General features: G+C 39.9%; 1 protein-coding gene across 8 annotated transcripts in view; it reads left to right on the forward strand.

Annotated features, from left to right (window-relative positions):
- LOC145959213 (neurotrimin) overlaps positions 1 to 17,587 on the forward strand; it is a 402,237-nt gene that overhangs the window by 308,034 nt on the left and 76,616 nt on the right. For all 8 annotated transcript variants that reach the window (XM_083077841.1, XM_083077847.1, XM_083077848.1 and 5 more), the window contains one exon: positions 2,179 to 2,401. In XM_083077841.1, the coding sequence (XP_082933967.1) occupies positions 2,179 to 2,401 (223 nt within the window). The remainder of the gene's footprint in view (positions 1 to 2,178; positions 2,402 to 17,587) is intronic.

A 17,587-nucleotide genomic window follows, 5' to 3' on the forward strand; every position in this document is an offset into this window, starting at 1 on the left:
CATTATTCCGGTCGATGTATAACGTCCCGTCGTCCTCGGCGGATTTTTATCAGAGGGCAGAATATAAATCCATGTCCATCTATCTATCTATCTGCATTCGGCGAGTTTCGGTGAGAAAGGGAATTCACATAAATCGTACAGGCGACAGCAGAATCGGTATGTAAAAGCTAGCTAGCTAGCTTTGCGGTTCAGTGTCGGAAACCAGGATGCGCGGCTCCGGAGTCGACGGTGTTTGACCCTCGGCGTCCTGAATCCGTTACGGTCCCAGGCACCCCACTGGGAGCAGAGCCTTTTAGCTCTACCGTAGCGCGATTATGGCACTCCGCAAGCTGCCCTCGTATTATAAATTAGCGAAAAACAAATATAAGCGTGCAACGTCAGCGCGAAGGCAGAAACGAATCTCTTGTCTGACCAAACTTGGACCTATCCACTTACTTCAGACTTGGAGTCCTTCGTCGTCAAGGGGACTCCTTCCTCCGTTTCTCTCTGTCTTTCCGTTAGGAAGATGTCCTTATCTGACTAAAGCCCTGCCTCGACCGCCCCTTATCTGCTCGGGATATCGCCGCAAGTTTCTTGAACAACGAGACATCTTCGGGTCGCCGAAACTTCCGCGGCAACTCGTATTCGTCCGGTAGGGCTCGCCGACCACGTTCGAGTCTGCTTTTGGAAACTACGAAGTGAGTTGGATAAGGATTCAGAGAGGCGAAGCCCGTGGAACGGATGGCGGATAGCGGATAGCGGTGGAATAAGGTACACCGACTCCCCCGGGATTCCCGGCTGGTGGCGTTCTTAATGAAAGACGGGAATTGAAGCGAGCATTAAAATTTAAGGCCGCACGGAAATGGCGCGGAGGATGAGTGCTACTGGCGCAACACGATCTAGCACATAATACTTAACGTCACGGATCTCGAGATTTGTTCAAAGTTGCCGTTAATATCCCAGTATCACAGCAAACTCGATTAATTCTAATTCCCAATTTCCAAGTCTCCGTACGTTTATGTCCCGCGTTTATTCGCTCGCGACTTATTAATTCGTGCTTTAATTAATCCCGACACTTTATCGACGCAAACTCTCGATTAAATTGAGATTGTGAATTTAATTTGATCGGCAATATTCCATGATAGGAAAAATATAATATTTCGCCTAGGGGATTGATTTCAAAACATCTTCCATCGTGTAGAAATGTAATCCGAACTACGTTGCTGTTGCATGTGCACAGATTCGTATTTCGAGTATCGACCCCGCTCCAAGGGTACAAATATTTGCACGTCGCCGCGCTCGGGTGTCCAATTATCACGACTCGGGCCGTTTTATTTCGCACGTTAACTTTGTAACGATATGCAAAGCGACTCTATCAATTCCTCCGTACGAGAAAGAGGAAGAAACGAAATTTGTATCTGATGCGACATCGTATATTCCGCTCGCTTGTTCCGAAAATAAATCTTGTTTGTAATTTATTCTATTGCCATTAGAGAGAAATATCGCCGGATATCAATCTACACGAATCATTTTCTTTGCGCATGCACTTTTACAAAAGGCGCAGTTGTAATTCAGTATAATTCAGCTATAATTCAGCATAAGAATGAAAATCGTGCTTTCGAATGAACAAGTGCAATTCTACGCGATTATTCGATTCGTGTTTATTTGGATTTTTTGAGAAAATATTTTTCTATTAATTTAATTTTCATATAAAAGCTATGCGTTTGTTCGCGATAATCGATTATTTCATCCCGCAGCGACAGAGTGTAGCGTGTTTTACAGTTGACATTTTATACGAGAAAATTGCTCCAGATATATGAACCGAGAAAAATTATTCGTTTATTCGTATCTCCATCGCACACGTTTGCTTTAAAGAAGGAAACTTGCATCGGATGATAAAATGCCGGCAGCGTAGTCGAGATCTGAACGAGTCGGGAACGTGATTAAAAGTCCTGACCGATATTTTGCTAATTACGGGCACGCCAGACACAAACGTGCCGCTAATTACGTGTCCCGGCATAATAATGGATAACCCTTAACCAGGCACAAAAGATTTCGACTTGAACAAGTTCAACCACCGTAGGAAATGGTTCATGATTCCCATAGGCCAACGCAGTCCTTTCTCTCTCTCTCTCTCTCTCTCTTTTCTGTCTATTTTTCTTTCGCTTGTGCCCTAATTCCAAGCTCATTTTTTTGCAGATGACGCTACAAGTATCGTGGGTCCGACACAGAGACGTCCATTTGCTCACAATTGGCCGTTACACGTACACGAACGACCAGCGATTTCGAGCGATCCACACCGCCCATTCGGACGACTGGACGCTCCAGATAAAATATCCGCAGCATCGGGACAGCGGTATTTACGAGTGCCAGGTTTCCACGACGCCCCACATGAGTCACCTAGTCCATTTAAATGTAATCGGTAAGTCATCGTTGCACGCGCCGCAATATCCATCCAGCGGAAAATAATATCGAAAATTCACCGAGTGTTAAATTAAACGAGGGCGCGCGCAAATTACACGACTCTCTTTCCCGAATATTATAATAATATACCCCATCGATTATATAAAATATCACGATTCCATATCCACGGAAATAGATTTAACTTCCTCTCATGTGGATATCCCGCGGTTCCGATCAAATATTAGTGTGCGGGGAGCACGCGGGAATTTCACCTAATTAGGATGGTGTACGCAACAATTAGTTAATTCTAATCCGAATCTGCCCCAGTTACTGTAATAGTCGTCGTCGCAGTAGTAGTAGCGGTAGCAGCGACTGCGCAAAATTTAAGCCGAGCTTAAATTCTGGCGGAGCGCCAATTGAACACCTGGGATTGGTTGATACCGATGTCGGGCTAAGCTCTAGCCCGCGCAGATAGGGCTTTCCGCGAAATTATACCGAGCAAACTTAAATTCGATAACGGTGCCCTTCAACTTTTTATCACCCCTGCGATAGAAAAGAGAGATGGAGAGACGGATACGCCAAGATCGACAAGTGGAGCAGGTCGCTCCTCGGAGTTTACGTAAGTAATTACTCGGCGATCGAATCGAGCACACGTACGGTCGGCGCGAACGTACATCATTCGCGATGCGACACCCGATTTAATCACACGGTTCACCCCCTTCCCCGGCGCATCCCCGAACGAGCGCGGAAAGAAGTTTGCCGACCTTATCGGATCGTTTAAGGAGCAAACTTTTGTACCACGCCATATCGCACGTACCGCCAAGCGACGACGGCGCTCGGCGCGCTATGAAAAACTTTCGCGATCGCTTAAACGTCAGTCCGGGAATTTATTTTACGCGGCGCAGCGAATTGATTTAAATCGTCCCGCGGGCGTCGCCGCGTCTCCTCTCGTCGCGACGGATGCTCGTCCGACCTGGACCATCGTCGTGGTAACAAATTTTCCCTTTAACCTCCCCATCGAGGAGAGCTGCCGCTTTAAATTTCGCCTACATTAAAACGAAGGTGAAGGAAGGGACCGAGAGGGTGATCCTATTTCTCTCTTACCTCCTCCTCCTCCGCTAAAGCCCGTTATACTCCCCTCGAAGATGATCCCGGAGGAGGAATAGGACGCAACCCGGTGGCGAAAAGGAACGAGGCGAGGGGATCGTTTATCATTCTTAGCCCTGACCCTTAACGCAACGGCTGAACAAATGATCCTAAAGAGTAACGACTATACACACCTGCTTGCACGAGGAGGATCGCTCCTCTTCTCGAGAAAAAGAGAGAGAAAGAGGGAGAGAACATTGTACTTTTCTTCGCACGGCGTAATTACTCATCATCCGGGGAAGAAGTGGGCGCGTTTACACAACATCTGGACTCTCACGCTGATAAAATCTCGCTTCTCTTCCTTCTTCCTTCCTGCTCCGAGCGTAATCGCCGTTCCGTTAACCGAATATCGCTGTCGTTGATAAATAACACGCCTCGAATCGAGCTCTCTCGCGTGAGAACGCGAGAGAGATCTCGCGGTTACAGTTAACGTTATTCGATTCTTTTTCGCGTTATTCTATACATTACTTCTATATAGAATTAGCGCGCAAAAGTACACGGAAACGATCGCGGAAATGCTCTCTTACACCGAACCGATAACTATCTCGGGACTTGGCGAACGATAAATTTCACGATTCGCCTCGTATAATCGCATCAACGAGCTTGTACGACAATCGGAAAGCAATTTAAAGGATTCTTATACGTTTACGACAAACTTACAAAGTCCCATTGCGCTCTTAGGAAAAAATATATACATATACGGGAATGCTGTGTTTAATTTTAATTCGCGGTGAGAAGCGCATTATCGTAAATTACACGATTGCATCTATAAATTAATTAGTATATTATTTACCAATATTATCTCTTGTAAAATTACAATAGATAAAAGTGCACAGCTTTCGTTTAAGGAAGAAAATTTTGCATTTTATCGCGCCGTTTACGCGTTAGCGAGGAACTCCTATCTAAAGACTTGGGTACGGATTGTCATTAGCCAGCAATTAAATGCGAGCCTAAGCCTCGAGATTGCCGTCTACGCGACTTTCACGATAAGTACAGGGCGAAATAATATCGAGACGCGAGGGAATCGCGCTTAAGCTGATTATTAGTCGAGAACTCGCGAGTATCACCATTTAAATGAATACTAAACTTTCGCGTGGCACCAAAACCACATCCGTAAATATTTCCGTTTCCCGGCGACATCCGGCAATGGCTTAAGTCGCGTCTGCCGTATTTACATTCACTTTACCGTCTCACCCGGTGGCTTTCACGCGACGTCTTTCTCGGCGATTGTATTTGCACGCTTGCCTTCCAGAGGCGCGAGCCAAGTTCCCGGCTGATGGTCGCCATTAATGTCTCCTCTCGGAGGCACGACTTACTAATTGGTACTCTTAAAGCCCTTGTATTTGAAAAATATGCTCTTTCATCGTGAATAGGCGGGGAATGCAGTTAAACCTCTTTCATTTTACCTCGCTTTCCATTCGAGTTATAGTCGCCTATCCGATGCGCACGACGGTGATGTAACGGGGTTTATTTTTCTAAGTCGAGGCACAATAGATTCCGCGGTGCGATTTACGAGTCCCGCCGCTTACATTCTTTCAAGATTTCGTTTAACCATTGTAAATAAAATTGCTCGACGACTGCAGGTATTTTTCTTCAAGTATCACGCGACGGGGTGTCGGCCGCTTTTCCTCTCTTCCTCTCACACTTTCTCTCTCTCTCTTTCTTCTCTCTTTTATCTTTTTTTGTCAATCTTTCGTTGAAAAATTGTTTTTCAAGCTCGATCGTAAAACGTCTTTATCATCACGTTGCCTGTTTTCAAATAGCCTTTTGTTTAAAGCCCTCGAGTTAAAGTTTCGTAATATCGATTTAAAAAGTATCTCTCGTTAACGCTTCCAATCGATATTCAATAATCTCCCAGCCTCTATAATTTTTTTCTTATTATAGACACAGTAACATAGTTTTCTTTCTCGTTTCTAATACACGCATAATTTTCTGGCGTTTTTTAATAATGAAACTTTCCTCGAGAACATTGTATCTCACCCTAAAATAAGTACAATGTATCTGAGGTATTACGCACATCTTCCAATTACGAGGACGTTGACGACCCAGCATCGCTTATTAATGCGTTAAGCTTGGATTTCACCGAGATAGACGTCGCGCGGTTGGATAGTATCGCCTCATATTTCACTCCAGCGCCTCCTCCGCGCGACTATAAATGCTTTCTCTCCGGTAATATCACTCGCAAATTTGCAATATCCATGCCTTCCTGTTACCCCTATTACACTGAACCGCGCTCTCTCCCTCCGTCACTCCATTTCTGTCTTTACGAGCGCGTAAAAGCTCGTAATGATACCCGTTGTGAACCGTCCGTGAACCACTTTCGCGCAGACTGCCGGAATACTTTACGACGGAACATGCGAGACTTTTCGCGACAATTAATAATGAATAATCACCGTCGAGAGCATCATTGCAAACGTTTGCGCCATAGAAAAAATTATGTGAAGAGAATTTAAAAATGTGAAACTATTTCTCTTATTTTTTAATCTTCAAAAAATAATTATCGGAAAGATTAAGAAGATAAAAAGAAAATAATATGAAAAGAAAATAGTAAAATTACAATACCATATATGAAAACAATGTGTAGTTTTCAATCACTTCCTAAGGAAATCTGGTTTCCAAATTTGAGTGTTTGTCAGGTTAATCGTCGTAACCTTGCAACGCTGAATCATTATGTGGCAGAGGGCGATAAACGGTAGTACAACGATCTGGAAGCAATTTTTTCATTAGTTTCAAGTGCTCCTTATCGGGTATAATTTGAGATCTGGGAGAGCCATTCGCGGTGGAAAGTGTCAGATTCTCGCGGTAAAGTGCACTTCGCTTTATCTTAAGTGGGAAGAACCGAATAGTTTCTCTCCCTCTCTTCCTCTCTGCCTCGGTTTTCTATCTCAACTTTGATTAGGCGCATTCAAATCGAACGGCTTTCTTTTCTATCTTCCTTCCGTCGTCTCCTCGAGAAACTTGGTGCGAAATAGTTTGCGATGAAGAACGTAAGAAGATCGCAGGCGTTTAACTCTCCCGCTTCTATTCGCTTCTCGCTCACGTCGGATCAAAGTTACTCGATCATGGCTCTATCGATGGTCGCGAATAGTACAAGTTGTAAATACTTGTACTCATGTGACGTAAGACAAAGTGTAACATCTACGTGTTACCTTCGTCACCAGCGGGCATTCGCTCAACTTGTTCCATCGGTTAGTTTCTCAACTATCGACTTATTTCACTTAAGGCGATACGGTAGATCCTATCCACGTTCTGCATTGATTACAATTCGCTATTAGAATACACAGAAATTAGATCTCTCAATGTGACGGGAAACAATTTGGGAATCGTCTCTGTTCCATTAACTATTTTTGCCCGACATTTAATTATATTCGTATTTTGTATTAATTTTGTCATCGAGAAATTCAGGAAAAAGCTTCGAAAAAGATTTATAAAAGACAAGTAATAAAATGTTGTAGTTTGTGAAAAGAAACAAAAGTCTCTTATTGTATTTATCAAATTTTAAAAAATAAAATTTTTAATTTTTGATAACCAAAATGCAATTCCTAAATAAATCACTTTAATATGCTATTTACATGTATTTATTTAAATTCGAATCTCTAAGTCTCTACGTATCTAATTTTGTTAAACTTTCGATTGCAGCAAATCGCTAAATTGCGATTCTGAATGGATATAATCGAAAAGGAATATCGTTCATATGGCAGAAGACATTTCTATTGACTCGCGAAAACAAAGGTGCCAATAGAGTGCACAAAGCGAATACGAAAAAGCCGTTTTATTACGATATTTTGAGGTGCATATTTTTCCGAATCTTTATTCACGGGAGCGTTTCTGTCCGCGAACTTTAATAAATGACATTTGCAGATTTTATCTAACACTTGTCGACCAAACGTTCATTATAGAAATTGCATCGTACGAAATGAGTTTGTAAAAGCAAACGATTATTCTGCGACACTGTATTCGTTATGTATACCGCTTTTATACGACGGTTCATGTATACTAATTATGATATAACATAGCCTCGCACTTCAAAGGAGACATCTACAGAGGGAAGATTACTTGAATATATAGAAGAGGAAATAGATAGATAGATGTATAGATAGATAGATAGAGAAAGAGAGAGAGAGAGAGAGGGAGCCTTAACTAGATCTGCATACTTATGAATGTAAAAGGTTCCTTTGAGTTTTGACCAGCTTTCTGCTTAGGACATTTCTTAATTGCATTATGAATATACGGTAGAAACGTAGCACGAAACCTCAGGATGTGGCAAACGAGATGTAATTAAAAATTAATCTCACAGTTTAAAACAATACGGATAAATGAATGCAATATAATACGGATGACTGTATAACTCAGAGATTGATGATAAACTAATTTATCAACTCTGCACGCACAGACATTGTTTATTTTACAATGGCTTATATAATAAGCTCGTTGCTTATTGTTAGACAAAAATAAATGCAATGATAATGGCCGTATAAAATGGCAGATAATATTATTATGATAAAATATATAATTAATGTAAATTACATTGCATGTATATGTTTTTTTCAATAACATAAATTTTATATTATTAAAGTATAATATATTAAATAATTTTCAATAAGGATTAAATTATTATTCCATATTATCGCGAATTAAAATGATTATAAACATGTATTTGCGTTAACGACTATTCATTATATGTGACAATTTCATTAATTTTACATCTCCATTTGTATTCATTTCAATGGAATACTCAAAATCGATGGAAAAATTTAAATTTTACTGAAAATTAGATTTTATATTATCCATCCCTACACATCTACCCTAAAAAGATGATATTATCGAGATTACATTCACCATGTGGGAAAGATGATTGGGCGAAGCGTCGGCACTCTAGAAATTGTAGGAATTCTTCGTAAGACTCTGCCGTAATCAAGTTATCCCCTATTCCCTTCCCCTCGAGATGTTCGTAGGAACGTGGGAATATTTCGTAATAACGCGGATCCCTACCCCGCGGGTAAAGTCTGGCAGACGTCTACGGAACCGCTTCGAAAGTTTCGTATGAAAACAATCCGACAAGTCTCCACCGCTCTCTCGATGAAGATTAACCAACTTTTCTCCGGTTGATTTATCTCGAATCTCCTATCGACGGCGGGGCCATATTTACCGTAGTTATGACGAAATTCTTTTCCGCGCCGTGTAATTACCGTCACGTAATCGTTATCGAGTTTACTCTCGCAAGAGTTCTCGGTTTCTTGTAAACTATGTACCTAGCACGGCAAAACTTTTATCTTTCCTCGTGTTTTGTAGGATGCAATATGGAAGAATACGTAAGGTAGAACTTGCGGAATTTTAATTTTCAATGTCTAATTAAGAAAATTACGTTCGTGCGAGACAGACTCGATACATGTGTATCGTTTGCGCTTAAAAAAAAATATGTATGATTAAATTTCTAATTTTTAAAGACGCGTGCGCGTAATACGAAATCGAGGGAACCAATGTTCGATAATTCCTGGCAGGCCTTCGCTTCTGGTTTGCCGTGTCGACGACATTTGTGTGTCATTGCCGGCGGCTGCGGGCGGTTCGATTAATGCATTTTTTTTCCTTTTTTTTATTATTTTCCGCTATGGAAAACAAACGCCGTAACAAGAGCCGCGCTACCGAGGACTCAGCATTTCCATTGTTTTTAATTCAGCGATCGTGGCGCGCAGGGGCCACCCACAATGCGCGGCGCTCCCAGGCTCTGTGCACAGTTTGAAAATTTAATCCTCCCGACCCTTTCGCCGCTTTTTGTTCAGACTCTCCGCGCACGTTTTTTCCATTCTTTTTTTCTCTCCCCTTGGAGCCGCTACGTCGTTACCCTCTCCTTCCGGGTTTCGCTTTTCACAGACGGACATCCCGTGCGGTCTGTGCGATTTAATCCTCGCGAAGTAAATCCCGTGCCAGGCGCAGGCAGAAAGACAAAGGCATTCCATTAATGTAGCAGGCAACCAGCTTATGCTACATGCGTAAATGAACGTGCGCGGCTAACGTGAGCGGCGTAAATGTACAACATAATAAACAAGGCTCGTGCCTTTCGGCAGATGTGCAATCAGTGCGCTCAATTTTGCAATATTACCTTGCCTAGATTCTATAATCCCCTGACGTGAGCTCGTATGATATTATCAAGATTACATTCACCATGTGGGAAAGATGATTGGGCGAAGCGTCGGCACTCTAGAAATTGTAGGAATTCTTCGTAAGACTGCCGTAATCAAGTTATCCCCTATCCCCTTCCCCTCGAGATGTTCGTAGGAATGTGGGATTATCGTAGGACACAATAACTATTATTAACTTGCACATTTCTTTAAATTTCTTCTCAAGTATTATACCGTCAAATTGTATCTAAAACCCTTCGAGAGATCTGTCATCAGCATGAAGAACTTTAGATGCTCCGAGTGTCGAATGTCGTTTATCAGATTCAATCATCGAGGTCGAGTAGCCCGCATGATTTACCCTTATTTAATCTTGATGATTCAAGCCTCCGCGCGATTTCTCATACCGCGACCTATCGAAGGATTCGAGAGGGGAGGGTGAATGAAAGAAGCGCGCGATGAAAGGGAGGTCGACGATTCTTCGGTCGCTATTTCCGTTCGATCGAGAACGACTCGGTCGCTGTCGTTGACACCGGCCTTTCACGAAATAGGTATCGGCGACGATACAATGGCAGGCCCCCACGTGCACCGTCTTTGTGCCACGCACACGAGACAAAGTTCGCGTTTCCTCGATCGATCGGCGCGATTGCCAAAGACGAGGATGTGTGTCGCTTCCTCGACAGGAAACTGATAATTCCTAGCTGTCTGCCTGGTGTTCGAGTATCGACGATGATATACATTTCGCCCTGTTGCGATGTGGTGCGCGTCGAGATTACGTTTCGACTTTGTGCAACGAATTTCACGCGACGAAATCCTTTAGTGAAACAAACATTTTACTCGTACTTTACTTAACCGATATGTTTACGAGTATTTTTTCATTTTATGATGCGCATGCTATGTACCTTGAATCGACCGTTCTTATCGAATAAAACGCAGCACAGACTTATTTACCTTTAAAAAACTTTTTCCCATAAACTTTCTCGAGGACCAGACAATGGGAGCGACTGAAAGAGAATAAGGGAACAATTGTCGGCATCAAAGAGCTAGAGCGTTGCCAGATGTCGACCAGATGATCGGGTAAAACTCGAGACTTGCTCGTTCGAAAAATGATGGAGATAGTTCACTGTCACAGAATGAAGAAAAATTCTCTTGAGAAATAAGAAAATACTGTTTTTCTACGCGTAGCCAGTTCATGATTTCACACGTGGAAATGAAGAAATAATGTATCATGTATGTAACAATATCTTAAGATTAAGGGCTATTTAAAATTTTAACGTCGCGAAATTTTTGAAAATTTTAGGCTTGTCATTTTAAACAGCAATTTAATTTTCCCTTGTACAATTTTTAATTTTTTAAATATCTCTGTCTGTAACACTTTAAGAATTGTTTTGTGATATTATATCTAATGTTTTGTCTCTAATTCTCAGTTTATATCGACTGTGATCGTGCTTGTTAAATTAAATTGTCTTTAAATCTTTGAGCAATTGGTTTTGAAGAAAGCAATTTTCTAGGTATTACTGCTATCGAAATAATTGTCAATGGTAATGAATAATGTTAATATTATCTCTGATGAAATAGTACTAATGTTTTTTTTGTTCATATATATGTATATATTTCTTCGGAAATTTATTATCGAAGATAAAATTCTTTACTTTAATAAAAATTAGTCACTCTAATGTCCAGTATTGCTCAAGAATCTAAGAAAGAGTTAAGAGATCTTAATAAGATACAGTTCTAGAAACTTATTTTCGTCAAGATAAATGTTCTTAACTTAATTTAACTTTAATTAATCTTACGAAATTCGTGTTTTCTTAACAAGAATATTAAAATAGTTTTAAATCTATATGTAAAATATCTTTCTTAATTTTTCAAACAATTAATGATAAAATTTCCAATCAAAAAGAAGTCAAGTATAGTTTAATGTTTGAATATATAAATATATTTCGTTTAATATATCTCCGAATTATTATTTGTCAACTTATAAAAAATAGAAAGATTATATATTCTTTAAATATCTCTTGAAAATCTCTCGTTTTGCTCAGATAGGCAGAAATCAGACATGCTCATGTTCATTAGGAAGAATGCCTTGATATATCATAGTAAATTTATTTACTAAAAACAGGCAATATTTAATTAATAAGAATATGCAGTTTGAAATATTAACTGCAGAACACCATTATTTTTAGAAAATGGAAAAATACTTGACTTTTTAAATTCATTTATCCACTTATTGGTTTGTATTCGTTTTTCATATTTTAATTCTAATTTTTCTTCTCTATAGCGGAACAAATTGTTGCACTCTTATGCTTGTCCAGCAAAAATATATAACACTACTATCCATAGGAAATTACCAGATGCGAAGATTTTATAGTAGCAAATTAGAAAGCGCATCAATTTCATTATTAAAATTATACAGCAATCATATAACGTGAATGCATTATTTTTTTAATTTCTGAGAAATGAATGTTGATGTTTATCAATGCTTCACAAAACTCGTAGCGCTAATTTAGTTGATTGTTAGATTATTATAAAATAAAAAGATAAACTTTTAATTGCAATCGTAAAATTGGAGTAGCCACATATGGGACAATAAATACAAAACACAAATATAAAGTGATTTGTTTATAATTGCATATAAATAAATAATAAAAAAATAAAAATTATATTATATTAAAAAGTAAAATAAATATTTTTTTTTAAATAATAATTATATACATATATAATTTTCTGAGATTTTTGAATTTGTTAAAGAAGGAAGATTCGAAAATATAAATATAAATATAATTTACAATTTACATGAAAATATAATAATTGCATGTACAAAATTATACGTAAAGTATTTCATCATGTATATATTTACAATAAATTTTATGATAAGGAGGTACAAATATATTGCTTGTATTTTTACGCAACAATTTAAGGAAGAGTTAAACGTTAGCTAAATCCGCTTGATTAAATCCACATAATATACGCCATAGCAACGATGCTTACATGCAATGTTGAACAGTTTGCGACACACGTATCAAACGGACGACATAACACGGGATGATAGACGACGTATCAGTCAGTCCAATAAACAGGCGAGCGGACAATATCTTGCAATGTGCGCTGGCTTTCTCCAATAGATGCATATAACCTTCCTATTTACCCGGATACATGGGAAATCGGTTATTGGTCCATATTCGCAATAGGCAAATCAATACGTGCATATCGGAATATTCGTCTTCGATTGATTGCAACATGATCGAACAAAAACGAAAAATTCCTCGAAAATGTGTATATAAACGTTGCAATAAAATGTATGCATTCAATGGCGCTATTTTAGAAAACATTATTACGCACTCTCGAGACGGAAATGAAATCTTTCCCTACATGTGAAAAATAATGATATTTCTGTCCAAACGGCTCGTGTCCAAAAGAAGGTTTTCTTAAGGTGCATTACTATTTGTAATCGGTATTTTCGATCCGGCAAATACAATTGTGTATTATTAACGGTGATCCAATCGTGAGATTGGATCGGAGTCTCCGAGACCGCAAGTTTTCGGGGATCCCTGCCAGCCGGACCAACTCGTGCGGTTAATTCGCTCTCGTGCACTTTGAAACTCGATAAGCTCACGGATTGCTCGTCATAATTGTAAACCAATGTCGTTACTGGCGATTCTACGCTAGGTTGCCCGCGACCAGCTTAAGCGTAAGGCCATTTTCCGCTTCTGAACGGAAAACAGCGTCCAATATATGTATTTTGGCAGCACGCATTTGACAAATCGTCGCGATCGAATCATGTGTTTTCATAATTTACGATACGCGTACGTTCTCCGATCGTCGATTCATTATTTCTCGAGAGCGAGTTACTTTACGAAAATGTGAATCCATTTCGCGTAAATGATAGAGGACGATATTTCACATGTATTTCACGTGTAATAGTCTTCTTCGTACGAAAAGTTACGAAAGATTCATACGCCCAAGTTTCGTATCCCGCTCGTACTCTGGATCATTTCGCAGCACTTTCGTGAAGCGCAAAATGAGAGAAAGTCATAACACCCGGGCTTAACATTTTAAAGTAATTTCCTTCAATTCTCAGGAAACTTTTCCAGTGCAGTCACAATAACGATTCTACGCTGTCAGAGCAGAAACGGCTTTATAATTTCCACGTCCTGTAATAACATCATTTTTTTTCAATCGTGCATTCAGTTATAAGTTTTTTCCTTCGTAGCACTATATCGTAGAAGGAAATTATGAAGAAAGAAAGTTATGAAGGGAAAAATTGAACGTTATTTTAAGCAATTAAATGGAATAATTTTTCAAAATAATACTTTATAAATTATAAAATATATTAAAATCAAGAAAAATATTCAATACACATTAAATATTTCAAATTTTATTAATAAGAAAAAAACTCGAGAAGTGCGAAACCTTTAGCCTTATTGTTCTTTTATGTATGTGAGTGATATCATAATTTTTCATTAATAAAAAGATACTTAGCTTTCATTAGGCATTTAATAATAGACTGACATTTCTCTCCAAATTCAGGACTACGAAACTAGGACTAAAAAATCAAAAGGATGGAATTAGAAGAGACTCTGCATAATATAATCCGCAAAAGTTAGTTCCCTGTTTAGCGAGATGATTGGGTAGCGACCGACACGGTGGAACAGTTGGCTGATGATGCTTTCTCGTTTGAATTCGGATCAATATTGCTGGGTGTCACGCCATCTTTATCGAAATTCTGGTCTCCAATGTTGAATATTTCGAGCGCGACTGAAATTGCTTTCGATTGCGGCATGTTTGTTTAAATAATGCATCGTTGAGGATTAACAACGCGGAGGATTAACAAACTCGAAATCTTTTAAGACACATAGACTCATATATTTTCTTGGGAAAATCCACGCGGAATAGTTTATTCGTGCTAATTTCTCCGTCTTTTTCTTTAGCGGAAAACTCGACGAGTCAGCGCAATAAAATATCGGCGTAACCGAGTTGTCTTTGAATGCAAGCAACAGCTTAGAACTTTTGCGACAGAACGTAATTCACCGAGAAAAGACCAATTGGCGACGTCGTTGCCGAACATGCGCGCCGTTCGATTTGCAATTCAAGATGTAGTAAATTAGAAAACGGTCGAGAAAGATGCGCTCCGGCGAGCGCCCGAGCGACCAAAGGATTTCGCGAGCTCGCATTCAGATTAAATTTAATTACGAGCATCTCTATCGCGATCCGGTCTTTTCTGATTGGAACTGGCGATCGCATGAATATGCGGTCTATGGAGTGAATAGAGGATCCTTGACCCTTTTAAAATTGGCAAGTGTCAGTCGAAAACTATGAATCTTTGAAGACCGGATACCTATACAAGACGCATATTTCAATTTTCAAAAAAAGATATTAGCTTATCAGATTCAAGACGGACTTTTATATAATAGAAAGATTGGAGTAATCGATTTGATCGTTGTTGACTCTTGTTAAATAATTGTAAAATAATTGTTTTTCGAATGAATCATGTATTTATAATGGACGGTCTTGAATAATCGCTGTAATTTTCTTGTCTTAAGAAGGATGTTCTCGGGCTAAGAGAGAATCGTCGTTCCTTTAACGTCGCATTGTGTCTATACAGGCCATATAGCATAAACAGCAAATGGAATATCATGAAAGCTGCGAGTAGGAAAAACTTTATATCTCGCCTCCGTCCTTTTTATTTCGCTGAAAGTGTACATGCGCCGCGACACGCGTGCCTCTCACGTTGCGCACACGGAGTGAGTGGTCCGTAAATTTCTATTTCTTTACGACTCTATATGTGCTCCGAACATGGACGCGTCGTGGCCGGGAAAGCGCACGAAGAACCGCATTGCGGCGTTCGACAAAGAGATAAAGAGTGAAAAAAAAGACGGAGAGACAGATATTTATCTTCTGTATTCTCTCTCGGGCACTGCTAAGTGCATAAAGAGTTGTAAAGCGGAAAGAGTACGTAATTACCTATGCCGCAAGGTTTGCTAAACCAGTACGATAAAACTTTACGCTTAATTATGTTCTGAAAGTGATTTTAATAAAGATGTAAAAAGTATAAAAGGGAGGAAAGACGGAGAGAGAGAGAAGGAAAATACAAGTTCGCTCCAGTCCTCGGTCGAGCTATTTGTGTGTTCAATATTTTTGCCTCGCCTTTGATCTCGCGCTGTGTTAGGATAGTTTTAAAGTGCTCGACTTAAAAGTTTTCCAGTTACGCCTACGGGCCGATTCCCCATCACGGTTTTTCTTAGGAACAGCTCAAACGATCCCCTTCCAAGCTGATGACTCGCTGATGGTTTCACATACCATAACTGCGGAACGAGAGGTATTTTTGACATATGTGCATCGTATGTACCTTTTTAACAACTTTGACTATTCGACTCGAGAGAGAAAGAGTACGATCAGAGTTGGCAAAGCGAATCCGAGTTATTGTTACCACGAATATTGTTACTGTGATTTTACAACGAGAAGTAAAATTTAGACCTCTCTCTTTTTACAGAGAAAGGTAAAGAGATAGAGAGGGCTGTTTGTGAAGTCTGCGTCAGAGATATTTCTACAATTACGTATTATACATTTTTATATCGAGGGTACGAATGAAAAATATCGCAACTGTGTATTTTTGCGAATTACACATAAAAGGTACAATTTCACAAAGATAAAATTTTTCACGCGTAATAATCCCGAACTCTCACAATTTCCATTTTCTGGCGAGAAGTTATTGAACAAGTCTTTTGAATAGTTACAATTTTCCCGTTGCAATATTACTTTTCAGCGCGGTATTATCAATATATACGGAATATCTCGTGGCAAGTATATAATTTTTGCACACGATTCGCGACGACGCCATTGCAGCCGTACAAAAGAAGGATGGTGAAAAGTACCGAGGTTACACGCACACCTCGGTATCTGGAGATGCCGTTGTAAGGATTCCGTAGTTACTCGACACCGGCTTCTTCCCGAGACGAGCGACGTGTGACAACAAGAGAATGGGAAATAGATGTATTCCTCCTACCGACCTTTCCGCAATTATATAGCAATGCGTGAAATCCTTCGATTTCACCTGGCTGGTGACGCAAGCGCCTTAATCCTTCGACGCGCTATTCAATTTGCATCTTCAAAATTTATACGCGCGAGAGAACGTATATAGTATAATGTAACGCAATTTTATACGTACACCGTAACACTAGATAATCCCCGACGAGTGCGTATCCGCGACAAAAACCTCAACAATAGAACAATAACGTCGCCAAGTTGCAATAATGTAATTGTATGAAAGCTCTCGCTACATCTTTGGTTTTCTCCGGACAAAGAGGAAAATCTCTGGGTTTTACATAATTTTTATCTCTCTTCACTTGTTTATACAATTTTATATTCCTGACCGCAATATTTATTCCATAGTCACCCATCGCGCGCGGATTTGATTATGTAATCTGTTTTTTCTAGAGGACAACCAACCTTCGCACCGACCTGATCAAAGCGCGTATCGGGGAATTAAGCAACACGTACGCGCATGCAATTGCATAAACATACGTGTTTCATTATCAATATCGTTACTTGGCAACATTCCATTACGAACGGGCGAACGACATTAATTCCTAGCGACTAGTCCGGCATTTACGAACGATGAATCGTCTCCGCAATCGTGTTTAAAATTTGCGGTCGACCGTATCTGCAGCGATAATATATAGATCGCCCTCGTCGCGCATCCGTTCGACGCGAGAATGGGAATGTGACTTAAAAATTGATTCGAAATTAGAACGTTAGAGCGCGAGATCGAGAGATAAAATACGACCAGCGGGCATCCAGAGAGAATCCCGTTTATTCCCGAGAAAGAGATCGACGGATCCGGTATCCCAATAAGCTCTCTGGCTGTTACGCGTCGCGTTTAACGCAATTAAACAAAACCGCGCATCGCAAACGCGGCTCTTTATTGCTCATCAGCAGGCGGG

Source organism: Camponotus vicinus, unplaced genomic scaffold (genome assembly GCF_025532165.1).
Source record: "Camponotus vicinus isolate PSW18456_S1 unplaced genomic scaffold, iyCamVici1.0 SCAF_1, whole genome shotgun sequence".
Classification (NCBI taxonomy): domain Eukaryota; kingdom Metazoa; phylum Arthropoda; class Insecta; order Hymenoptera; family Formicidae; genus Camponotus; species Camponotus vicinus.